This window comes from Clupea harengus, chromosome 14, assembly GCF_900700415.2.
Source record: "Clupea harengus chromosome 14, Ch_v2.0.2, whole genome shotgun sequence".
Classification (NCBI taxonomy): Eukaryota; Metazoa; Chordata; class Actinopteri; order Clupeiformes; family Clupeidae; genus Clupea; species Clupea harengus.
This window is the reverse complement of record NC_045165.1, coordinates 8,842,849-8,869,394: the sequence shown is the minus strand read 5'-3', so window position 1 is coordinate 8,869,394 and position 26,546 is coordinate 8,842,849. Positions and strand designations below refer to the sequence as shown.

General features: G+C 40.1%; 1 protein-coding gene across 2 annotated transcripts in view; it reads left to right on the top strand.

Annotated features, from left to right (window-relative positions):
* Nucleotides 1-777: 777 nt before the first annotated feature.
* Nucleotides 778-26,546, top strand: part of LOC105893129 (latent-transforming growth factor beta-binding protein 2) — an 87,473-nt gene continuing 61,704 nt past the window's right edge. For both annotated transcript variants that reach the window (XM_031579885.1, XM_031579884.1), the window contains exons 1-3: nucleotides 778-1,659; nucleotides 4,436-4,506; nucleotides 15,527-15,803. In XM_031579885.1, the coding sequence (XP_031435745.1) occupies nucleotides 1,253-1,659; nucleotides 4,436-4,506; nucleotides 15,527-15,803 (755 nt within the window). In that variant the 5' untranslated portion in view covers nucleotides 778-1,252. The remainder of the gene's footprint in view (nucleotides 1,660-4,435; nucleotides 4,507-15,526; nucleotides 15,804-26,546) is intronic.

Here is a 26,546-nt window from a genome sequence, read left to right as displayed (position 1 = left end):
TCTCCCTCGATACAACACTCTTGTTATTTTTTTCTCAATCCAGTACGTGTCTATCTGTCAGAAATACTAGACCTGCTTCATTTGCGTGCCGAATCCGCTCGCAAAAGTGGCTAGCCTATCTCACTTGCTAAGCTTGCTGATTGTAACCGATGTATGGTATGGTAGGGTATGTAATGCCTGTTACAATTGTCCTCAGCTGACCACACCAAATATTTGATAAAATCATTGGAGTATAACCCATTTTATGACTTTCATAATTATAGACTGGCATCTAGATAGGAAATCCCTGATAATCACCTGTTACTTGTTCCAAACGCAAAACTCATCAATTGTGCCGTCAAAATCTTGCGCAAAACTTTAAATTTGTAGCCTACCACAAACGACGTCTGCCTATTTGACAGAGGTTGAGACACAATATGAAATTTTGAAAGTTACTTGTTTATGCCATTACACATGTCTGTGAGGTTCAGCAGATTAGGTTGGACACGAGCTGCGAAATTAAGCGTGTTGCAACTGTGCCCGTATTATAACTGAACATGATATAGGCTACCCTATGCTTCTTCGCTATAGTTACAAACTCTGTGCAAACTGGGGGTTGCGCGGCTATTTTAACTATTGAGAATGTTCCCCTATTACATCTTACCTTTATTATATGTGATTTACGCTAATAGTCATTCGAGGTATGTTGCCCATACCAGGCATATGGGGGAGTTTCCGACTGAGAGCCTATGCAAACTTCTAAACTTCACTGATGACTTCAGAATTAAGGAGGTGGTCAGATGTGAGGAAAGACGATGTAGGCTACACCCGAGAGTTCGAGCCTACTCCGACCGTGCTGCCACGTTCTTTTATTTTTAGTGATTCTTTTTTTATAGACCAAACATTCATGATGAAATGTTGCAGAAGTACTAAGACACGTTTCAGACGATTCATTCGGAAAGTTGAGTAGGCTTATTTAGAAAGTACGAATTTGTGATGGTGACGGTGGTGGTAGCCTATAAACGTGAAGACGAGACTGGGCAGCGACTGTGCGTAACATTCCGTAAATAATTATGAGAAGATATCACAGGGCTCATCTGGTTTGAGAAAGGATGAATCCATGTTGACTGTTGTTCGTCAGTCTTTCTGTTTTTTTTAATAGGATAACACTTGGAGGACACTACATTTCGTGACTCGAGCTGTTAGCAGTTGCATACTCTGACACAGTGATCTGGATACTCGGCTCACTTGTTTGGCAGTACTTTCTCTGAATATGGACAGTTCGTGGATTTTTGTCTTAGCTGCGTTAACCATTGTACTGATACAGAGGTGCGACAGCCATGGAATTCGCACAGGTGGCAGACACAATTCAATAGGTTTGACTGTTATCAGGCTTCAGACGACAACTGTTAGTTCAAACCAAAAACTTTCCTCAACATACAATTTAGACATCACAAATCACAACAGCCAGTTGCCGTTTGGAGTGACTGATAGAAGGGATGGATCCAAGGATGAATCCAAACATCAGCTCAATGTCTCTTCTCTCCGGGAGGGCAGGTTACGCAGAATTCCCCGGCAACTGAGCAGGAGCAGCTCAACTAGACACAGGACGCGGACTGTGACCGGAGGCAATGCCTCCGCCAATGGAGGCAAGGCGGGCACCTCCAAGCGCCTAGTTGGGTAAGATGTGTCCATCACCTGTGGTCCTGTAAATAACTTAGGAAATGATGGCTTTCGCTATGTTGACGTGTAAACAAATTGAAAATAGTGTGTTTATATATATATTGGTATAGGTATATAAATATATATATCGTTTTTTATTATATTTCATAATAGGCTAATGTGTTTTTTTTGTCCATCCAACAAGCCCTTTTTGACCTAGACTACTTATCACATACACAATTGTTTCCTCTATGAACATTAAAAAAATAGGAGTAGGCCTACCTACGCCATAGCCTACTGTTTCACATACAACTTAAATCTGGTTAACAGTTTCCAACATCGGCGCGAAATCGAATGAATGGGCAATGAATGGGGGCGCGTTCATTCTTGGCTAGATCGAATTTGTTACCAATTCTCCGGTTCGCAGAAGCATTTAATCGAAACAGTAAGCATATTAGACGAGGGAAGTAGTGATGGTGGCTCTGATGAGTTAGGGTGGTGAAGTTAGCTTGCTTAACCTATTGTGTTCTCAGAGATAAGGCTACTCATAATTTTCGCACCAGCATGCTTCTGTGTCATCATGGTGAGTGCGGGTTGTGTGGGTAAGCCAGTGAATAGCCATGTTACTAACATGAATCAGTTGGGTGGAGGAATGTCTATAGCATGGGCTAAGGAAGAACTCATTAAATGTAGGAGCAGATCCGTTTTAGTTTCTTTATCATTACGAGAAAGGCCTATTGGCCTTTGAGGTCTGCTCTCTCCAAGTGCCCTTCTCGTTGGATCATTTGTGGATGGTGTGATTAGCGAGTGTTCTCTTCATCGCCGTCAAACTTTAAATCTCATAGTTTAGCCTGTATGTATTTGAGGGTGGGTATGTGCATTCATATTTATTCAGTCAGCAAGCGCGTTTATCCAAAGAGATCTAAAGTGTAGATATACATTTTCATCAGTAGCCTATGCTCCCTGGGATCTTGGTGCCGGTAGCACCTTGCACTACCTGCTCTGCCAGTTTAGCCACATATATTTATTTTGATACATATATTAGGTGTGTTCGTAATATGTATAAACTTGTTCAGGTCTGTGTTATTGTCTGCACGTTTCCCTGACACATTTGTAAATGTATGTAGAAATCAAAACACCTGATTCCAAGATGGCCTCTCCCAGTCCTGTTAATTGCACGTGTTTTCTCATTTTTGCAAACCCCAAACAGACATTTATGCAGAAGGCTCCATACTCCCACATCCCCTCCCCTCTTTCACCAGTTATACATTTTCATAACGTCCTGGTTTAAAGCAGAACTGCCTCTTAGCATATCGTTTTTACAACACCATCTGAGGGATAGTTTGTGAAGTACAACTTATTTACTTATTGACACAAAACCTATAGTGTGTGTGTGTGTGTGTATATTATGTTTCAATTAGCTTGACATTTTAGTGCAGTGTGACTTATGCGCTTCATATAGATTATGTGAATGTTTTCTTCTAGACAATTTGAGGGCGGTGGGTAGAGCAGAAAACCAGAAAGCCATTTTCAGGAACTGTCAAGGGTGGCATAGCATATGCAAAGTCAGATTGGGAGAGAGGAGAGTTCTGTGCTAATGTCACATTGCTGTTGGTTGATGCTTGCGGAAATTTGATAATGGGCTTTGCAGGTGTGCATAAGGACGTGTTCATATCTTACACGGTCTCACTGTACATTTGTTGTTTGGGAAGTTCTAAATCTCATCGTACTGTTTGGATAAGTTCTACATTATACTGTGCCAAAAGTGCCAAATATGGTTAAATTATATCTAGGTAAACGCTGTGTGTGTTTTCCATTGTGTGTCAATGTTTACATGCACTGATCACATTAAGATCCTTTCAGACATACCTTGTTTGAAAGGTTAGTTGTAATATTAATCAAACACATATTTTACAGACCTGTTTTGCTTGCAAATGAATTAACACTTTCACTTAAAGCAACACTATGCAACAATTTGCTACTTTTTGAGGTATGTTGTTAATAAACAACTGCTCTTGGTATCTTCAAATTCATTTTGATGTCTTTTCTACTTGCCATCCAGGCCATACACTATGTAGTTCTATGGTTTGGGTTGGTACACCCTGTGAAAATGTAAAAAAAAAAAACCTTCACAGCATGACATTGCCAACAATATCACCAAAAGTCGTCTGTTAGCATGTTAGCAAGGTGGTGGTGTTTGCAATGTGTTGTATGCTTTTTAGGTCGGTAAGGTAGCTCACCAGCTTCAGAACAAAACGCTTCTTTAAATTGTAGGCCTTAAGTAATCTTTTGTTGTTAACCACTGCTCCTCATGTGTAACTGCAGTAGCCAGGCACCATACTAGTAATGGGTACAGCATTAATGATATCAATAGGACCATTTTTAGTGTTTATTATCGTAACAATTATATCCGAAAGTGCACGGACTTATTTACATACTTGGAACATTGGACCGTCTTTGAACATCTTGTACTCAACTCAATCAGTCTGACAAGCTTTGCTTATACAGATGAAAAAAGACTTTCATTTGAATATTCTGGTTATTGAAGAAACCTTGTGTACAGGACATTGTAGAAATGACTTCTGAAGAGGATCCAATGAAGTACACAAGAGTTTCTTCCAAACCAGAATGTTTCTGTCTTTCTGGAGCTGGTCCAGTGAGCACTTCTAAGTTTGTTTGTTTATGTGTGTGTGTATGTGTATGTGTTTATGTATGTATATATATATATATATATATATATATATATATATATATATTTGTACTTACTGTTTGTTCCTTTCCTTTATGACCCAAGACCACATGTGTGTGGCCTGCAGTGCTGTTCAGGATGGGCTGTTGCTCGAGGAACCAACCGCTGCATTAAACGTAAGTACATTTCCAGGCCCTATAAATACACACAGTGTCTGAAATGCATAGATTCATCTCTGCAGATTGCAAATGCTTCTGGAGAAACCTTGAAACAAATGGGCCTCAATGTTTAATCAGACTTATGAAGATGCCTCAGGGAAGATCAAGCTTTTCCACTGTCCAAACATTGTGAACTTTTTAGAGTTTATTAAGTGTTAATGATTGAATTATGTCAGACCTGTGAACATGAGATTTAGCTAGTGTAGGTGTATATTCTGTCAATCCAAGAGTAAATTCTGTTCTTGCACTTTTATTCAAAACCAGTGCAACTGAGCATGAGACAAAATGCCCTCTGTGAAATTAAGTAGTTAGATGACCATACTAAAAAAATGAGCTTGAGCATATGCATGTGTCATCAAATAGTTAGCCACCCTCAGTAGCTGCAGTAACTGTACATTTTCCACCACACTTATTTTCTTCAACAATAATGGCCCTACTACAGGCCCACTTACAACAGCCAAGGAGAGCCCAGGCCTGCATATATGCACATCTACACTTGTATGAGTGAAGTAGAACAACGCAAAGTTTTAGAAAAAAAATCCTGAAATGTTATTGTCAGTATCAACATGGTTACCACACTTTGTTTGGTTCCAAGAAAAGAAACCAATCCTAAAAAACACGCTTCTAATCATGGGTGTCGCTGGAGAATTTAGTGTTTTATTTGACCTATGCAATACTGGATACTTTAATTGCAATGTATTTAAAAGTGGAATGGTTGAAAGTATATGGGAAGGTTTGAATAATTGCTCTCTTTCTATAGTGCCTGCTTAGCAGAATGTTACCTTGACCTAGATCAAAAATGTTGCCCTACGTACTCCGTTTTGTTCTTTCACTTGGCATGCTAGATTTAGCAATGAAACAAGGGGTAAACAGAGTGCATGCAAATGCTCATGAGGGAGTTAGCACCTCAATGCATTTGCCCCATTTATGGCTGACACTAACCAAATGCATCCTGGGGACATTACATCGAAACAAACTCTTTGTCTCCAAGCCTGTGCAGTTTTGAACAATAGAAAGTCTGTTCTGGGGTGTGTGTCTTGAAAGCGTTGTTGTCTAACCACCGTCGCAATTTCCGTCATTACAACCATGGTTCAATGATTTGGTGTTTATTGAAAGCGTAGTTCAAATGATCAATCACAAACATGGTCACAGTTGGGTGGTTGGAACGACTGATCACGACCACGTAGTTCCTGGCAAGTTGCAGCTTTTAATAATTTAATTGCGATAGCGTGACAAGATTCCTCATCTCCCTACCTACCTGAACACATACCAACTGAGATTTCCACTCAGCATACATTTAAAAGTTCATTTTTATTTGTCTTGAATGAAGCACCTTTCCCCTCAATATAGTGAAATGCAATACTGGGACATAACATGAAACTCTTGAAAACTTATACAGTCATTATAAGTTAGTCCTCCTACTGCTGCTCCCACACTTCTTTTTTCTATTTCTTATGTAAAGTAGTATTTATTGTTACACTAGGTCTCTATTGCTCGTAGCTTGATTGTTCTCTCCATTGTACGTCGCTTTGGACAATAGCGTCTGCTAAATGACTAAATGTAATGTAAATGCTCAAGTAAATGTTTAGAATGAAATGTTTAGTGATTTTGACCCTCTACATGTTGCATTACGTCAGTAAAAATGAGCGGAATGGTTGAGCAACAAACTATAGTGGTGGCAATTTGTGATGTGGCTACCAAGGTTGCTGTTGGTTCAGTTAAGGATGCATCATAATAAAGTGTACGCACCCCAGGAGCAGAATACATCAAAAACAAACCAAAGCCCCCAGAGGAACAGATCCCCATGCACACTCACAACCACACACACTCATGTCCTCACAGGGATGGATATATAGGCAGAGATCCAGACACACTGATGGTCTTAGCTTTCACTTGAAGTGATACACACGTGCCCTCTGTGTGGGTGAGACAGCTTAAGAAAATATTCCCCCACAGTGGGAGGAAAGAAAAGGCATAAATCTTGAGCAGTGCGATTAGTATACATAAATCCTGTGGGTTGTGGTGACTTGCGCAGCAGCAAGTATAAACCCTAGAGCAGGGAAAGTGAGGCCATCCAGTGAGAAGGCTATCAGGCTGAAGCTTTATATTCATCCAGCGAGAGAGCTTGTTCATACACACACACAGACCAGTGGCATGCGGTACATTTTACTTATGGGCAGAACTGATGCCAACCACAACAGTTCCCCCACGTTCCCCATCCCCACACCACATAACTTAACACATGTATCATCACGTAACACACGCACACATAAACTATACACTTTTTATTTAAAATAACTACTAGTAAACAAACAATATCAGAAGATACAGCAGAATAGCATATCTAGCTCAAATTTGATTTCATACTGTGTGTTCTTTCTGTTCTTTTTTCTTGCTGCACTCTGCCTGCCCATCCTTGCTGTGGATTTTTTTGTCAAAGAAATCTAACTATACTGCCGTTCATTGAAACTGTTACATAATGCCACTAATAGCACACAACAAAAAAGTATGCAAAAATGTAGTACTGAGCAAAATCGCTAAATCCCACACACTTTTCAGTATGTGGTTTCTGAAAGGCTTAAAGGAGCAAAGACCTAAGTACTAAGCAAAGACCTGAGTGAGTGAGTTAAATCCTTAGATGAAGTTTAAGTATAGAGGAAAGAAACTTATTTTACATTTTTTCATAGTAGTAATTTTAGTTTTAAAGCATGCATATGGAATTATGCATTTCAAAAACCATGAAAAGTTGGTCTGTACCAGAAAACGCGTCTTTTGTTTCGAGAAAGAATCGCAGCTCTTGCTTGCAACATATCCTATTTACTTTATATCGTACAAACATTGTTTATATGAAAATATGACTAATAATCCTAGTCTCATACAAGTCATCTACCAGTAGGCATAACATATCACCCTGTGGCCTACCGGGCATTTTCCTGGTGGGCCGACACACCTAAGGACAGATATAATTTAATTTATAACTTCTAATTTAAAAATAAATGGCCAACGACTGGTATAGCAGGGGCAGAAGCCCATTGGTTAATTTTCTATAATGACACTGGGCTGGCCCAATCACATCTCTTACTAGGTCCCACCCTTACCCCTCTGTCCTCTCGTCCTCTCTCGTGTCAGACGCAGTGCCTTAGAGCTCTGTGGATGGACGAGGGCATGGGTTTGCAGAGAAGTTGCAGGCCAAAACATTTGAAAATCTAAAGGCAGATGCCGCCAAATGTAAAAAAAAAAACAGACATGTTTTCTGCAGGGGCTGCAGTAGCATCCCATCTACAGTACCCGACATTGTGTAGCGACAGGTGGAACTTGAAAGGGGAGAGGTGGCTGGCCATGGCCACTGCCAGACAGAGGAGCAGGAGTGTAGTTGAAGCAGTTAGCATGGAGTAGCTTCATTATTAACAGGGACTCAAAGGTAGTGTGTGCCATGCCATGAGGGCAATGATGATGATCGATTCAATTAATGTCAAATTGTCGATGATAATAAGATAGCATAATCATACCACTATCATAAAGTAGGACCGTCACCTACTGCTCGTGGTCACTCGTCAGTGTCAAATAGCGCAACATAAGCTAGTTGCCCTAATGCAGTCCCAACTTTGGCTGACTATTCTAACGTGATAAGTAAATAATTTGGAATGATATTTGGACTTTTTCTTTGACAATTACTCTGTGTACCTCTAATTAAGTATGGAGATTGTATACTCCACGGCCATCTCTGATCATCAAGGACAGTCAAGAGCGAGTAAGCACACTGGTGCACCTGCCCTGGTCCACAGCATTTACTACTTTACTACTACTTTACTACTTTTAGGCCAAAAAATGGCCAAAAAATGCCAGGGCCAATTTGTTGTCCTAGTCCAGCCCTGGCCTCTGGTGATTTTTTCCCCCTAGGATGACAAAGGCATGATCCGCCCTACTCTGCCTCTAATTGGCTGACCCTGATATTCTTACCCCTGAGATACCCCCGGATCTCAGTAGCAGGTTCGCATCTTTGTCACCCTTTTCACCCCTGATGAGTTTGCACTCCTCTGTATATTTAAGTTAATTTAATACCACTTTGGGTGATTTAAATAAATATCAATTTCAATTAAAAACATGAACATTTTTTCACACTAGTGCATAGCTAATCTAATAATCTAGTCTTTGCCCAGTCCTATCATATTAGTTTTTATGATTCCCTTCAGGAAGTGGTTTTGGCTTGCAACTGTATAGCAGCTTTGAAATTATAATAGTGTAGCATAATGCTGATCACCCATAGCTACTGGCAGACTAACTAGCAGGCTTTCCCTTTTAACTCATCAGAATTTCCTTACTGAAGGAATACGTGAATCTCAACTAAGTTTCTATACAGTGTACAATTGCTTAATTAATTTTCATGCAACTCGATCTTAAAGTAAGATGCAAATGTGAGATTTTCTTTGCAGTTCATTGTATCATACACACCTCATTTTAGACGACTAATGTTCTGTTAAACCCTTTGTCTCCTCAATTAGACAGTACACACCTAAATGACAAATAAAACCTGAATTCATTGAATGTAAAGAAAATTAACCTAAATCTGAATTGGTGAGTGAATGAGATAAAGAGATGAGAGTAAGAGCAATGGAGATAGAAAGAGAACGAGTGTGAGAATAAAAGAAGAGCCAAGAGAAGACAGCAAATGTTACAAAAGGCTTTAAGTACTCCGGGGTAGGTCATTCTGAGCGCCCTGAAAAACAACATTGACCAGAGATTAAGCAGTAATTGCAGGAAAATAAATTATATCTTAGCTTGTTGCGGGTTACAGTCACTGAAATGAATAACAAAGCAAAACGTAAGCTATATTTATAATGAAAATAATGCTTCAATTAATCATAGTGGTGCTGGTATAATCATTTATCAAGTAATTAAATAGTTAGGTTATTTCAGGTTAAAGTAGTTATTGACCCCAGACAATCTGCTATAAAGTTTTTTTTTGCCAGAACATTTGTATTGGGTATTTTAACAGATAAACAGATAACTTTGAATTGTCCCCTTGCGAAAATATAGCAAGTATAATTTTAATTTGACATAGTAGCCCTCGTTCCTCTACAGCTCTGTTGGCATTGGGCTCATCTAAGATTTCGTCCCACACTCTTACTACATCAACCTATCCATAAGGTTTTGACAATGTAGTGGCTGGCCTATCTAGTGTCACTACGTCTTTGTAGTTCCTGTGGTGGACCACTGAACATTTTGGGGGGATTTTGAAGTCACTTTGGGTGGACATATGAGCATGACATGAATCCATATGTTAAGTTCATATACATTTACAGATAGTTTTAGGGTGTTACAGCCATGTACAGGTCAACTCTGTGTCTAGGTGGCATACACAATGCGGGGACGGCCTTCTCCTTCACAGCAGGTGGTGGGGCCTTTGTGGGAGTTGCACCCTTAGCAAATAAGGCCTGCAATGCCATGTCCTTTGTTGTGAGATCAGTCCTGAGTCCTCTACTCAACTGCCATCGGATTTTATCATTCTCAGAGTGAGTTTTTTTGCCTTACAATGCAACATTTTTCGTAATTTCACAAAAACTGTTTAAAATGTTCATAATATTTTCAAGTCTCACTCATCACAAATCACAAATATTAAGAATGATTTGACCCATCCCATATAGGCTTTGATTAACTCTAGCATCATAATTGAAATAGCCTCTTGGTGGCCTCCCTCTATCTTGCACTGCCCTTTGGTGCATGTGTGCATGTTCCCAGCACCTTCACGATTAACAATAGGGGCCCTAGGTTTTCTCTGATGAAATCTCTTGATAGGCCCCTGGGAAGGGTAATCATTTGGAGCTGTCCTGCTGATTTGAAGCTGTTTTATGAGCTCATTCCCATGTTGAATTTAAATGTTACGAAGACTGACATGGAGAAAGAAAAATAAGAAAGGTATTAAAGCAGCAATAAGGAGTTATGTTCCAAAACTAGCACGCTAACTACCTAAAAGGCATGCAAAAACCTTGCAAAGGCATGCAAAAACACTACCAACAGCCCAGTTGACACTGATAAAAGCTTGCCAAGACACTAACTGGTGTCTTTTGGCAGTATAGCTGGCAATGTCATGCTGTGAAAGCTTTTCTTCCATTTTTGCAGGGTATTCCAGCCTGGTACACAGAACTACAGTGTATCCTTCACATGACCATATGCTATCAAAATGAATTTGAAGATGGTACCAAAACTAGTTGCCTATAAAACCATACCTCAAAAAGTGTCAAATTGTTGCATAGTGTTACTTTAAAGGTACAGTCCAGAATTATAATCTCTTTTTTTTGACAAATTCACAAATTGCTCCTCATCGTCCTCTTGCTGTCCATTAAGTGCTTGTGTTCAAAATAACCTCTGGTGTTTGTACACAGTCCTGGCTTTGTTAATGAGAAACAAACAGTGGCTCAGGATGAGCCATAAACAATCCCAGTCAATCAACACAGTACTTTAGAAGCACGGAAAGGAGGGATTTAATTGGCTGTTGAGCTCAAATATGAATCTTTTGCAAAACCGAAGCATGGCCTGCAATGCAACACTTAATGTTTTAAATTATCATTTTCCGTAAACAATCTGGTTTCACATATCATCATGGTCGTGCAAATCTTTGATCTCTTTCAAGTAAGTTCAGTCTGGTCATTTCAAAGGGTGTGGAATCTTTTCAGAAATGTTTTTGTTAGATCAGTGATTACTTTTATACTGTCCTAAAACGGGGATTGTTTGTCCACTAATTCAGATTATTCTAGATGATTTACAGTATAATTTCAGGAAATCTGTACATGCTTCGCCATGCTTAAGGGGCTATGTTAACTTCAGCTGCCACAGATTTGTTCAGGGCTGTTACGACTGAATTGACCATGACTTCCTCCACAGACCATGTCCTCAAATGGCCCTGTGGGGCTAAGGGGACAAAAAAAGACAATAAATGTTTAACATTACTAGGCTTTCAGCACATTACTCAGATAAACAAACTTTTATACATTGTAGTTGCACTCAAAACATTGGCAAACAGAGTGTAAGCAATCATTCTACTGTCAGTATGTGGTTTCATTCAGTATTAACTGTCAGTAGACCCACGCACACCTAATGTGTGACTCTTGTCCATGACTACCTTCCTATTCCCCTTTGTGCCCCATTTTTCCAGTTCAACTGAAACTATGTCTAGGTCGGCAAAAAGACACTCTCTGGACCACTGACTTTGTTTGCCTCCTCTCCCATGGTTGTCCAATAATTAGTACAGAAAGGGCTATGTGAAGAATGTTTCCCCATTTACTTTTTTCCTCAACATATTCTTGTTACTTTATCATTTCCTTGATGCAACAATTAAAGCACATATTTGTCAAATGGATGGAATGTTGAGCAATTAGTTTTAATGATGTGCAAACACAAATCCGCACGACAGCAATTAATGTGATAGAGTCAGGGCTGGGCAGAGAGCAGAGTCCCAGTCAGGAGGCAGTGACACTGCTGTAACCCACTCTCCTTGCTGTCACCCCTCACCCCCCTGGTCGGTTTCAAAAGAGCATGTTGTCAGAGCACAGAGGCTCTTATTGTTAGCACAGAAATAAAAAAAAGTGTTCCTGGATAGATGGAACTGCTCCAAAGCCTACATATGTAGGGCGATCAAGTTCAGGGAAGTCATCAGTCTTCCTAATACCGCGACAAGTCGTAGATATTTCATATAGCTGGTGTTTGAGGGACAACATGCCATGTCTGGGCTCTCTCACTATGTGAACTTCCACTTGAAATATGCCCTTAAGACACATTAGAAATCGGCTACAAAAGAATACTTTTTTAAAGTATTATCTTTTGATCCTGGCTCTACTGCAGACTTTACTGCAGAAGTTCTATGTGTGCTGCCAGTGTGAAGGGTGTCATATGCCCAGCAAGTGAAGCTACCTTAAACCTGAACAGTCCATGCAATAGAATAGAAACTGACTATCTGTATGCCTTAACTGATGATGTCCTGAACTTGTTGACCAAATTTTATACCATGGTGGAAAACTTTCCTCCCAAAAGTATTTATATGACTTTACGACCACATTTCATCCAATTCCTTCTCTAAACTCTACTTTCCTTTTTTCCATTTATGCTTGTTTTAAATGTTTATGTAGTATTTGTTGTAAAAATACAATTTGTCACTGAAAGTGACAGCTGTATAGCTATTGGCTGGAGTATTACTATGACCTAAGTAATGACTATGAACCTGACTACGAACAGATCTTATCTCATAATTGCGCACTAGTGTTACTCTGCCATACATTTGAACTTGCCGTTGGGTTTTGTCGTGTGTATATGTATGTGTATGTGTGAGGACCTGACGAACCTGTTACCTGAGACATTGCAAGTGAACTGCTTTGTAAGCTAAACTAGCTAAGTAGTCCAAAGTTTAGAGGAAGCTGTTCTGCCTATTCTTTATAGATGGCTCCCACATCTGTGTCAATAGGATTCCTGTGCCTGTTGACAGAGTGCTCGGGTTTACTTAACACACTGGCGAGTAATGACCTTATTTAAGTGTTTGAGGACAATGTCATAAATTCTGGATTGCCAACCTTGTTGCCATAGCCATCTCATACGATGGACAGTACTGTTTCCTGTGAATCACACGGCACAATCTTTGTAGAAGTTGGCTAGACCACCAGAGACAAGGCGGTTCAATTTTGGTAGTGTGTGTGTGTGTGTGTGTGTGTGTGTGTGTGTGCATGAATTGGGTTGGTGTTGTGCAGATTGTTTTTCATCCGTCGTAACAATTAATTTAGCAGTGTTCACCATATCTGTAACCAACTGATGAATCTTGTCCATTCATCAGTCTTGCCCACTTGCAAAGTCAAGCCCACTCTGACAGGATTTTAGTTTTTTTTTTAAATATACAAAGTATTCAGAAGGCTTTTGAATCATATCACAGTCATGTCTTGTCCCCAAACATTGCCCAACGTTGCCTTTTGTATCCCGAGGATGGTAATGGGGAAAGTCTTTAATTAGTAATAAGCAGAGATCCAAAGTTACCTCAAAATTCCCATGTAAACATTTAACTTAAGCCCAGTGGTGCCCTATGAAGCTATTAATAGCTTTCTTGTTGTGAATCAGGAATAAAACCAAATAATTTCAGGTATCTGAAGTTTATTTGTGGGGAAAAGATCAATAACTCAACAGGAAAAATCTGAATTTTGTGACCATAAGCCATGTTTATAATGGTAGGCTAACATTTATACTGTTATTAATAGCATGCTAAATTATTACGGTTAGCTAGCTAAGTAGCTGAGTGAGCTACCAATTGACTTTATATAGCTGCGTGTCTGTACATCCAAAACATTATGGATTTTTATCAAAAAATTAAAGTAGAACAGTTGAGTCATTGGCTGAAATCATGTTCTTATAAATTGTTTAGACAGCAACACATCAAATTAATACATTATTTTAGGAGATGGAATGTGGATTGAAGTCTCATCCCCCAACCCTCCTCCGGTAACCTACTTTCCAACAACATCCTCCATCTTTGGGTCCCCAGAAACTGCAAACAATGGGTGACAGGGCTTTTTGTTTCAACGCAGCACAACTGTGGAATCATTATTATTATAAATCCAAACCAGTCCATTGGGGATGGATGTACTTTGACCTAAATAGCACTTAATGCCATACAAACGTTATATAAGACATAGAGGGGCATTTAGATAGTAATGGCACTTTTGTCCCAACAAAATGTTATTTGTTAATTAGGTATTGTAAGGCTTAGGGTTAGGTAAATTAGGTATTGTAAGGCTTATATGTTGCTTGTCCAACATCTGTTTCTTTTGGCAAAAATGAAGGAAAAGGTACCAAATGCATTGTTTGTGTACTGGCAATTTCATGCAACTCTCTGGGTTGGTCACATTCATTTTTCAAAATAAACAAAAAGAATAGCATTTCTCTGTTCCAGGGGATGCTACCAGCTGCCCTTAAATAGCACTAAGTAGTGTAGCTAACAACTTTGATAGGTTCAGGGAAACTTTTTAGGTATCTTGGAGGATAGAGGAAGGTTCAGGTTCAGGTTCAGGTTCAGGTTCAGGTTCAGGTTTATTAACTATTAAATACCCCTTTTATTGGGAAATGAAATCTAGAGCATCAGTAACAACACCTTGATGGATACAACAGGAGCTGTTTTCTCCTTCCAGCCAGGTGGCACATGACTTAATCAGGGCAGGCCACTCTGCCTGTTTAAGTTCAGAGGAAATCCTTAGAAGCAAGGAAATATCAACGACGTTGGAGATGGATAGGCCATACTCTCCGTAAACCAGCCACAAACACCACAAGACAGTCCCTCAAGTGGAATCCCCAAGGGAAAAGAAAGAGAGGTCGGCCGCGAAACACCTGGCGTAGAGACTGGGAGGCAGACGCCAAGAAAATGGGCTACACTTGGGGACAGCTTGAGATGTTAGCTCAGGACCGAGATGCTTGGAGAACTCTTGTTTGCGGCCTAAGCCCCAGAAGGGGTAGTAGGCGATGATGATGAAGGAAATATCAACATTTGTTATCGCAGTAGACAATAACAAGTCAAATTAAAATAACATGTCACAAAAGCGTTCCTGATCTCAGTTACCTGCACTTACAGCAGTTTCATTCCTGCACTTTTTTTTCTATTTCTTATGTAAAATTAGTATTTATTGTTACACTAGGTCTCTATTGCTCGTAGCTTGACTGTTCTCTCCCTTGTACGTCGCTTTGGACAAAAGCGTCTGCTAAATGACTAAATGTAAATGTAAGTTACCTGTCTTTCTCTTATAGCGTACCTATGTCAGTTATCAGACAGTGTCAAACATCGGCCATTCTGTTAAACAATTAAAATGCTACGTTTAATAATGGATGAACAATCTATAACTTCAGTTTAATAATGGATTCACATGACAACGCGAACGTTTGCCGATAACACACGCCGTCCGATAATTAACACCGTTACGATATGTTTCTGACTATGTTTCTGTTCCCTCCACAGCTGACTGCCAGCCCCCGTGTCAGAACCGTGGCTCCTGCAGCCGGCCCCACACCTGTGTGTGTCGCTCAGGGTTCCAGGGAGCTCGTTGTGAGGAGGTGGCACCTGAGCAGGTGTATATCCGTGCTGGAGGCACCAGGGCTTTAACCCCAATCCAGCCAGATGTTGAGCAACAGCAGCAGCTGGTTCGCAGAGAGTCGGTGGAAAAACAGCCGGTTGAAAGCAGCTTCAGGATGCAGATGCAGAGACCAGCCACCACCAGGCTTCCTCACTCTTCTTTGTAAGTGCACACTTGTAATATGGAAACTTCATGAACCCGTCACATTCTGAGTTTATATACAACTTTTTGTTATATGCAGTTGCACGGCTTTTAGGGCTGTAGTCAGCTGTACAGGATACTGTAAATGGTTTGCCACATAATGCTGCCTAAGCATATTGTGAGCCAAGAACAAATTCCATCTTTAATAGTATTAAGTGCAAGAGAAAAAATATTTAAACATTTCAAATGAATTATTTTACCTTTGGTGTATGCCAGGGTCATCATAAAGAGTGGGATGTTGTGAGTTTGGATGTTGCTTTGAATTTAGAGCCGAGGTTAATGCTTCCAATGTGGCTCTAATTGTTTTTGATCTTCATCCTGATGTTGGCATAAACACATGACAGTGATGTTAATGTGTCTTTGGCTTGAACTAATGTTCCAATTAAGGACTCTTGTTTTCACAAGCTGCAAAAACTGCCTTTGCTCTGCAATATCCTGCATCTATGGAACCCCTGAAGGGACAAAGGCAAAAACAATTTGACCATCGTACACTTTATTTCTTGGATTGTATTGTGTGCACCCCTGAAAACCCAGAATAGTTTTTTCCCTTTTTTCAAGATGAAATAGTGCGATTTTTTTTCCAAAGACAAAGTATTGTGTGCACACACAATGGTATCTGGTGCCCATGTGATACTTGTGTGAGCACATGAAGGTTTTCGCAGGGGCACCAGAGAGTTTTCGTGTGGGAATGGAATAGTTTTGTCTGGGGCCGTGAAAGTTTTGCGTGGGTAACATAGAGAAGGGTGTTTTTTTCTGGGGTGTGCACCAAAGTGTATTGCTATGACACAAAATGTTTTATCAAGGAAATGTTCTTATGTTTAATCAGGAGTGTGGTACAATGAAATGTACCATGAGTGGTTTGTCTCTACAAGGTCTTCGTGGTGCTTTATTGGTTCTCGTTCTCACTAAATTGGATTCTTCATGTTGCCTCGTTCCATTCTGTGCATCATAGCCCCTTCTTCATCACCTTCTGTCATTATTAGCATTGAATCCTCAAACAGACTTCATTATACAATTGCTGCAATGACCAAAGCCACGTCACATGAGAGTCACTTCTGCTACAAGACATCTAGAGATTCATCACGCAATTGCACAGAAGAAGGTAACAGGAAAAGTTTTGCTTCGCAAGCGGAGCTTTCCTGCTGTGGGACTTTCTTCTTGGGTACGAATTTTTCTTTTCAAAAAAAGTATTGTGTGATCGGGTCTGAAGACAAATTGTACCATGGTCACAATGTTTTTGCCCACGTCCCTTCAGGGGCTCCGTATGCATTAGATGTGGTAATAAGACCATCTTCTATATCATACTTGAGAAAAGAGATATATTATATCTACCTACAGTGGCTTGCAAAAGTATTCAACCCCCTCAGAAAGTCATTACCATTTTCACAATTACAAAATCTTTTCCCCAATCAGTATATTTATTGCGAACATTCATGGACTAGTATATTTCCAAAGGCAACATATTGTGTATTTGTCTATTAACATTAAAAATAAATCAATTGAAACTGAAAACTGAAATATACTACTTGCATTAGTAACCCCCTGGGCTTCAGAGTTCCAGATTAAGGCAGGTGACAAATGATACAGCGGTGCCCTTTATTTGACCCTAACTAATCCCAATTAGACACTTCCTATGAGTTATAGGGTTATAATAATAACATATATAATTGTCAGACTTTATTCGCACAAGCGACACACTGCAACATCGGCCAGGTTGTGAAATAAAAGAGGAAATTAATACTAAAGACACAAGGTGATTCACATGCTTAAGTGAGAAAAAAACTCCAAGAAAATATCTAATTGAGCACCATTGGACTAGGGTAGAGGAAAATCAATAGTCTGTACGTTTTTATTGGCTCGTTGTTGGGGGCCTTGAGAGTACTAACCCAGATTTTGGTTAATGGTTAACTTCTACTAAGAACTTTATTACTGTTAGAAATACTTCAGTACACAGGTTTTTTCTTACTCATAGATTTTGGGGCATTTTTGTACTTTCTGTGGACCAGGCACCTCAAATATTGTTCACCCAGGTAGGCTTTCTTTACTGTGAGAGCCAGACATCCTTTTTGTGTAGTGGCAGTCTTTGATACTCACAAACCGACAAATACAGACAAACCGATAACCTGTTATACTCCAGGACTCTGTCTGGGACATCAGAGGGGCTAGCCAGTGCTATACAAGAAGCAGAGGCACATGTGAGGTCAGCGTGGAAGCTATTGCCAAACCCAGATTAACAAGTGGTGAGAGCTGCCTCAGTGCAGATTACAGTGTCCATCCAGTTTTAACCTTCTTCTCTCTCCCTTGAACCTAGCAGTAGTCATAGGCTTACAGACTTAGTACCCAGTCTGAGGCGATGTCCTTCAAAAGTATTAAAGTCTATTCATGATTTACATGGGTCATTTGGATTTGAGATCATCAACAACAGACTAGAGATCACAATGTTAGCTTTTTTATTTATCTACCTATTTACCCTCTTCAGTCAGTTTTGAGCTCCCATAGGTCTTACCAGAGGGGCAGTGCATACCAATACCATTCCTTCCCCAGCTCCTCTATAAGGATGAGCTTTGTTTTCAGCATGAGGGCTTGCAAAGCAGCAATCTTCACTGGCTTGAAAGTAGGGGTGGGCGATATGAGCTAAAATTCATATCACGATATTTTCCACTGTCCAGACGATATCGATATGATATCACGATATATGAGAAAAAAAAATCTGAATCACATTTTAATAGCCCCTCTTAGCTAAATGACATTAGTTAAGGCAAAATATGTCATCATGAAAAGTAAAAATCAAATAATGATAAAATAAATATGTATCTACTGATATGTGCTACAAATGTAATTTCTGTATGATTTCAAGCATTTTTATAATCAAAAATCGCTGAATTTGCGCATGTCCTGTTCAAACAGAGAGGAGACATGCGAGGTGAGGCAGCGACGAGCAGCGCCTCATCTCAGATTGTGCAATCCCTCACTAACTGGGTTGAGCGCATGCCTTTTGCCTTCTCGTTGTTTGTCACCACTGTAGTATTTGTGGACACTTGTATTATATGTCCTTTCTATCCATAGAATAGGTAATGTATTTCACGTATGTGTAGAACCTATTTAGTCTTGCTGATCTGACATAAACCCGCATAGCAGTGAAAAAGTACTGAGGGGAGGCAAACAGTACCTCTGTCTCAATGAAGGGGGCGTGCGCGAGAGCCTGAAACTGGACTTTTAATCGAAACGTGAAATGTTAAATAATGGGAGACCAATGCCGGAGCTAAAATGTATGCTTCAAACGACGGGACAGAAGATAACTCGATCGAATACTCACAATCAAAGCCAAATTGCTTTTGAAAAATGTTGAAACCTCAATAATAGATTTGGCTTCGGACGAAGTAATAGCGAAGCAATATTCGCTAACATTACATTGATATCAGAGTGAGCCCTTTGTCGATTTCCGATTATTTCTCTTAAGATTGTTTACATCTATGTGAAGCCATTTAACATCACACAAGTGTTTGTAATCACTTTGAACCCAAGACTGCTTTTTAATGGTGAGCTGATTTTGAGAAATTAAACTTTGCAGCTAAAGTTGTGTTTCCTGATTATGGTTGTCGAATTGCTGTGCTAGCTAAGGAAACGTTTAATAACCTTAGCATAAACGATTTAAATGGAAGAGCTACATTTGCATGAAATGATAGCTAGTTATCTAGCTGATGTTATAGTCTCCTCGATTTAATCATAAAATTATAATGGGAAAAGGTAGAAACCCTCAGGGTGCCTGTGCAACTTCGAATGAAAGAGTTCATATTCACACATATTAACACGAGTTTATCACAAGCTAGCAGCTGCCAACTGTATGTAGGTTAAGAATGGTGATATGAAATATGATAAACAACCAGTAGACAATGTGCAAGCTGCCAATTTAGCTTACACCTTTGGCTAAAACAACACGGCGACACAACTGTCTATTATTCTTATTTGGTCGAGGTCGGAGATTTTGAACCCAAACCAGTTCCAAACGACAGAGGTGCCCCCTTTCTTTTTAACCAATTCGTCATCATCCTGCTCTTCAGCAACATCACTTTCTGCGTGTTCGCTCATCCTCGATTGTTCACTTATGCACTTATAATGACCTCATATATATATTATACATATATATATATATATTAGTACGTAGCCTGCCTACTAACTTCAACTGCCTGCACGCTTGTTTGTTGCTAGCACTACATGCGAGCAAAAAATGCATGCGCCGTCTGCTCATAAAAATAGGTCAACATATTAACATACATTCTTTTTTTCGTAAGAACCAAGAAAGGTTAGATTAAAATAAAAAAAGATGTAGCTACTTAGTACTATCACTCAGTTGACATTTGGAACAAAACAATATGAATGCCTAATTCGAATTTATGAATTATGAATTATGAATAAATCGCGGTATCCACGATATTGCAAAATCCATATCATGGCGTGGCACAATACCGGTTTTTACTATCAAACCGGTATATCGCCCACTCCTACTTGAAAGCCTAACAGAGCATGGAATGCAGCGTCAGAAAGCCACTGGCCAAGTTGGATGTGGCAAAGCAGCCAAAGGCATGAGGGGTTCATCTGGCTGGCCGCGAGCAATGCCCTGACACTGTGTCCGAATGCCCCCTTTGCCCTTGTTCAAGTCCACCCTTGCCAGTTGGCCTCCGTTTTTTTGTAATGAAATCACTGTTTGTTAAGTGGCAGTGTCAGGGCCAAAGGTTAGAGCCCAGTGCTAGTTGTAGCTGAGAAAAGTGCTTTGTTAACACTGCTGAATGATCTTGACAGTTCATAAAAGCAGAATGAGACTGTGAATTTATGCTGTGACTTTTTACTGCCTGGTTGTCGACATTGACTGACAGTATACATTTAGTCATTTAGCAGACATTTAGCCTTTTAGCAGATGCTATTATCCAAAGCGACTTACAAGGATGTATACACATATTACATTTACACTGATGGCACACTGCACATCAGGAGCAATTAGGGGTTAGGGGTTACTAAACGACTTCTCTACCTCCTGTACCACTGTCGCCCAGTGTAGTATCTAGGAGAGAGAAAAAGACAATCCTAATTAAATGGGAATGAAAAGGCACAGGGTTGGGGGCGAACAGGTGGGTCATTGTCTAATGTACATAACATTTCTCTCCAAGCTAAATCCTTTTAGAGATCTACATTAAAACCGGCTAGCGTAATCACCCGTGTTTTCTCTGGTTAGAAATGCTCTTGCACACCAAGCTCTTTTGAATTTTGTATATTCTATATATATATCCTAAGAAAAGCTACATTAACAGTCTCCGTCTCTTTCAAGGATTTCATTCTTGTGTCAGTGGTTCCCTGATCTTCTGGATCTTCTTCTTGTATTTTTGCCAGTATGTCAGGACACAAGGCCGAACTCATAAAGGTAGAATACCACAATGTTCTGGAATGTTCACTTTTCCATCCACCAATGCAGCAAAGCCAACAGTAGTTGAATGATATAAAAATATAACATAAAAGTATATGTAATTTACTTATTTACTTTGTAATTTAGGTGCAGTCCGCGATTCTAATCCCATACACTTTTTGTCATATTTAGTGAATTGCTCATCATGCTCATGTTGTTCTCTGTGATTGTGGGATACATCATGGTGAACAGTCAATCATAATGTTCTAATGCTACAAGACGGACATAATAATATATTAGAAAAATCCTGCAAAGTTTAAAAATCGGTTATGTCCTTACAAAAGGACCCTCTCTCAAGGCGTTCACTGGAAGATAAAAGGAGGAGCTTGGACCTGACGACCCGATTTTGCAAATTTAGCAGCAGGCAAGCGATCGAGGACGAGCTTATTTACGGGGCTTCTCCCACTCTAGTTATGACAAGTAGAGTTAGCTAGCTGGATGTGGTGTAAGTAATGCCTTGTATTGCCTTCCCTGTTTGCTATTTCAAAGCCTTGACACTTAAGCATTGGGGACAATGACAAAGGTAGAAACCCTAAAACAAATCTTAAAAATGCAAGCAGCATGAAAGTTGCTGCATTCATTCTCGACAGTACTATGAGGCCACTTTCTGTCAAACTTAGCTGTGTGTTTGTGTGTGTCTTTGTGTCTTTCCAACTGATGGGGTTGAATTAATGATTCTAAATCTCTTGGCTATTTGGGTAAGCTTGCAGATGCATACAGAGTGTTCTGAGTGTGACAGGTAGATAGAGGGGAGTTTGTCCTGTTTTTGTTTATGCAGTCTTGTGGAGCTAAATGTGACTTCAGTACTCCGCAACAAGAACACATTCCAAAGACAAATAATTGAAACTGTGGTATTGAAGGCTTTCAAAAATCATCAGAATAAAGGCAGGCTTTCCTTCTTCAAACGAAAAATTCAAGATTCAATCAGATTGGTTCAGAATGTTTTAAACACACATTAAAAATGTATAATAAATGTCTGGCTCAGTGAGGCTAGTGTTTGTGAAACAGGCTAATGACTGTTGTGGTGTGGGGATGTAAGAGGGACTTTCCTGATGCTTTCATTAAGTGTTTTTTCCTTGTCGTTAATCAACACGGTCCCTCATAGATGATGAGTGCTTACTGGATCTTCATTCTCCATGTATTCAATATTTTTGGTGCTAATTAACTCGAAGTGTTTGCCTCAGCTAGTCTGGACAAGCCAAGGTATTTGGGAATGTGTGCTGCACCTGTCTGGCCCCAGAGCTTCACACCTCCAGACGTCTGACAACACCATACCCTGCACAGGCTCTGGAGGACTTGGCATCCCTCCACGCTGTTTCCCTCTTCACTTCCGAGCACTAAATTGGCAAATTAGTTTTTGTGAAAAGGCCTCTGTAATATTCCAAAGATGTTTTGTAAACCTTATTCGGCTCTGAATGGCCCAAAGCTGCTTTGGGTCCGTGCCGGTAACCACAGAACCACAAGATCGCTCCCTTCCCAATCCCCTGTCACCGGTCCCTGGACCTCTCGCTGTCTTTCAGTCTCACTCCACACTTCCAAGTGCTGAAGGGAAAATTGATGGGCTGGCAGACGTGACATAATGTTCGCCAAGGGGAAACAAAAGTTTCAGTTTTCAAAAGACTTTGGGGCTAGAAATATTAACCCGGAGATGGGGCACATATGTGAGTTATCATCTCTAGGCTGTTTTTGTAACGAAGAAAGTGAGCAATATGTTGTTCTGCATAGTAAGGCATAATAGCAAATCATGTTGATTTTCATGAACCCAGTGCTCTGAATGAATATTTCAAGTCTCATTTTTTGGTCTTGAGACATCAGAAACTAGCATAACTGCTCCATCCTGATCAATTCCTGGAAGGCTAAACAGATGGACTCTCCCCATGAACTGTTTCTGTCTTTCCCTCCTGAGGACACCACGGTCTCGGCGCGGATTTCGGACTGTCTCGCTGATATATCCACATGGATGAAAAATCACCACCTTCAGCTGAACCTGGCCAAAACGGAACTGATGGTCTTCCCAGCCAAACAGGTCATCCACCACAACATCAAGATCAATACTGACTCTTTATCTCTTGCTCCATCCAAAACAGCAAGAAACCTCGGGGTCATTATTGATGACCAACTGACCTTCACGGCCCACATCGCCTCTGTCTCCAGGTCGTGCCGCTTTGCGCTATACAACATCCGCAAAATCAGGCCGTACCTAACCCAGTATGCCACCCAGCTGCTGGTGCAAACCTTGGTGAGCTCCCGCCTTGACTACTGCAACGCCCTCCTAACGGGCCTGCCGGCTTGCGTGGTGAAACCACTACAGATGATCCAGAACGCGGCGGCGCGTCTGGTGTTCAACCAACCGAAAAGTGCACACGTCACCCCGCTACTCATCGAGCTCCACTGGCTGCCAGTAGCTGCTCGCATTAAGTTCAAGTCACTTATGCTTGCCTACAGAGTGCTTACTGGTTCTGCTCCCACCTACCTAAATGCTCTTGTAAGGGCAAATGTTACACCCAGGACGCTGCGCTCGTCTAGTGAGCGTCGTTTGGCACTGCCGTCCGTGCAAGCACGGCAATCCAGACTATTTTCATTTGTAGTTCTACGTTGGTGGAACGAACTGCCTAGTACTACCAGAGCAGGGGCGTCCCTCTCTACCTTCAAGAAGCTTTTGAAGACCCAACTCTTCAGAGAGCACCTCCCCTCCTAACTGGCACCTGACTAGCGCTTAACTTGCACTTCAGCAGTTACATTCCTGCACTTCTTTTTTCCTCTTTTCTAGGTTGTTGTTTTTCTAATTCTCATGTAAAGTAGTATTTATTGTTACACCATGCTTTTTTATTGCTCTTAGCTTGACTGTTCTCTCCCTTGTACGTCGCTTTGGACAAAAGCGTCTGCTAAATGACTAAATGTAAATGTAAATGTAAATGTAACCTGAGTCGTATTTCAGGTATACACAGGGAATATACAAGTCATCATACCCTAAATTATGTACTATAACACAACATGTTGCACCATAGTCATTATACTGATGCTTTACAATACTTAAATAGCAAAGATAGCCTCAAAGAGTCGTCAATGTGAGCACTTAACAGGAGATATCAAGTGGGCTCCCTGCTTCATGAGCGTTTCCTTGGCCCACAAGGATGGTGGTTCCTGACATCCCAGGCCCCCATCTTGCAGTACATTCTTGTAACAATGACAGAACATAAATCCTGAAAACTCTTATCAATGTCATAAGATGATTAACATCTTAGTTAATACCAAAGACAGCAGTTGCTAGTTTGGTTTACGAAATGAATTGAGCCTTGCCAAGATGTTGTGTACCTGTACCTGTGCCTAGAAGATAACTCATTTATGTGAATACTATGTTGAGGATGAGTTGGACAAAAATGTTATGGAACAGCCTCAAGATGCAGGGAGACCTCCCTTTAACATGCTCACATTTCCTCTCAAGGTCCCCAACCCAACCTCTACTCTTCAGCTACTGCGTATACCCACATATATAAGACATTACTACAGAGTAGATTCATAATGAGCACATAGTTTCTGTACATGCATCAAACGAAAAGAGACAGATGTCAGTAAGTGCAGTTTGAAAAAAGGCCCTTTCCTGTGGAACCTTGATAGGCTTTAACGACATTTTCAGATGCAGATGTAATGTTTGGTTGACACACAAGGCTTTGTGCTCAGCTCAGGGTTTGGCAATGAAAAGGAAGTCTGAAAACTCTTATGCCGCAAACCAGTGACTCTGTAGAGCTCTTGCTTATACGAGTGACCACAAGAGATTAAACATACTCAGAGCCTGCAATTTATGGTCAGGCTTTGAAGTGACATAGAGCTCCCACTGGTTTTATTCTTATTTATATATTTACTGCCTCACTGAGGAGAATACAAAAAGCCCTGTGACATTGTGCTGTTGTCAAAAGAGCTGAGCCATCATATCTTGGTCTTCTGTGTTTTACCCTCAGATTTCCCAACTATCAATGTTATCACCAACCAGTTGTTGATCTTTATGTATATATTTAAGTTTGCTTATACATAAGCATCTTATGTTTTGAATGCCTTGCATTCACACAGCTATGTATATGGGATGAACACAATCTTCTTTTCTGTTATCATAACCCTCCCAAACTGCTGTGTTGTGAAGCCAGATTTGAGCAGCGTTGCCAAACATGTCTGTCCGATATCAGACAGCTTTGTTTAAACAGTCAGCGGGAAGCCAAACGGCTGTTTTTATATTTGTCTGCAGCCAAGTGCCCTGGGATGTTAGATGTTGATCCTGAGGTCTGTGTTTTTTTTTTTTTTTTTTTTAAACCCCACAAAAAATAGCCTTTGCTAAGTTGGTATGGTATTGTGGAACTGTCTACACACTATTGGAGTGTTGTGCTTATATGCTCCCTTTTGTGTGGAATACAATAGAGGTAGCTACCAAAGTGAACTCCAAATGTTAAAGCTTATGTTTCAAGTCCCAAACAAGTCGTTGCACACTTCAAGCAATGCCCTTGATTTTTGCCTGAAGAGTAAGAGCTCGTATACTACATTTACTCAAAATAATGCCTTTTAAAATGTTATTATCTTCAAATAAACAAGCATTTAAAATATGCGAAGCAACAAACAATTGCAAGCAAAAGGGGGGACAAGTATTGGGCTCTGTAAAGCGCTTTGATACAGTGTCTATTGGTAATGGTGCTATATACATTATTAAAATTGAATTGAATTGAATTAAAATAGTGCACACTTTCAAATAAAACTAAAATGACGGTGAAGAGCTGACATACAAATGCACTGCACCATATGTGATAAATTAAACAACTCTATTACTAATCAGTTGTGTTATCAAACAGGTCAGATAAACCTATGAATTTCTTTAAATGAATACAAAATATTTATAACTAGAGCTAACTATATATTACCTGAGAAATCAATTCTGTAGTGTGTTAAAAAAAATAGTAGGCTATGACTCAAGTTGTTGAATATAACTTAAGTTGTTGATAATAGTTATGAGAACATACTTGAAAAAATGTAATGAGTATGAAAAAAATGGTTTACCTCTTGCTAGCCCTTTGCAACCGACAGGCGGCAGTTATTTATTAGGCAAGTTTATTTATACAGCACAGTTCATACACATTTGTTGTTGTTAGTGCTGTACAAATGATAACATAGTGAGAACATAACAAAAACGGTAGGTCGATCAGTTAACAAAAAGCATCTGAGAACATTCAGGGTTTAAGTCTAGATTTGAAACTGGCTACAGG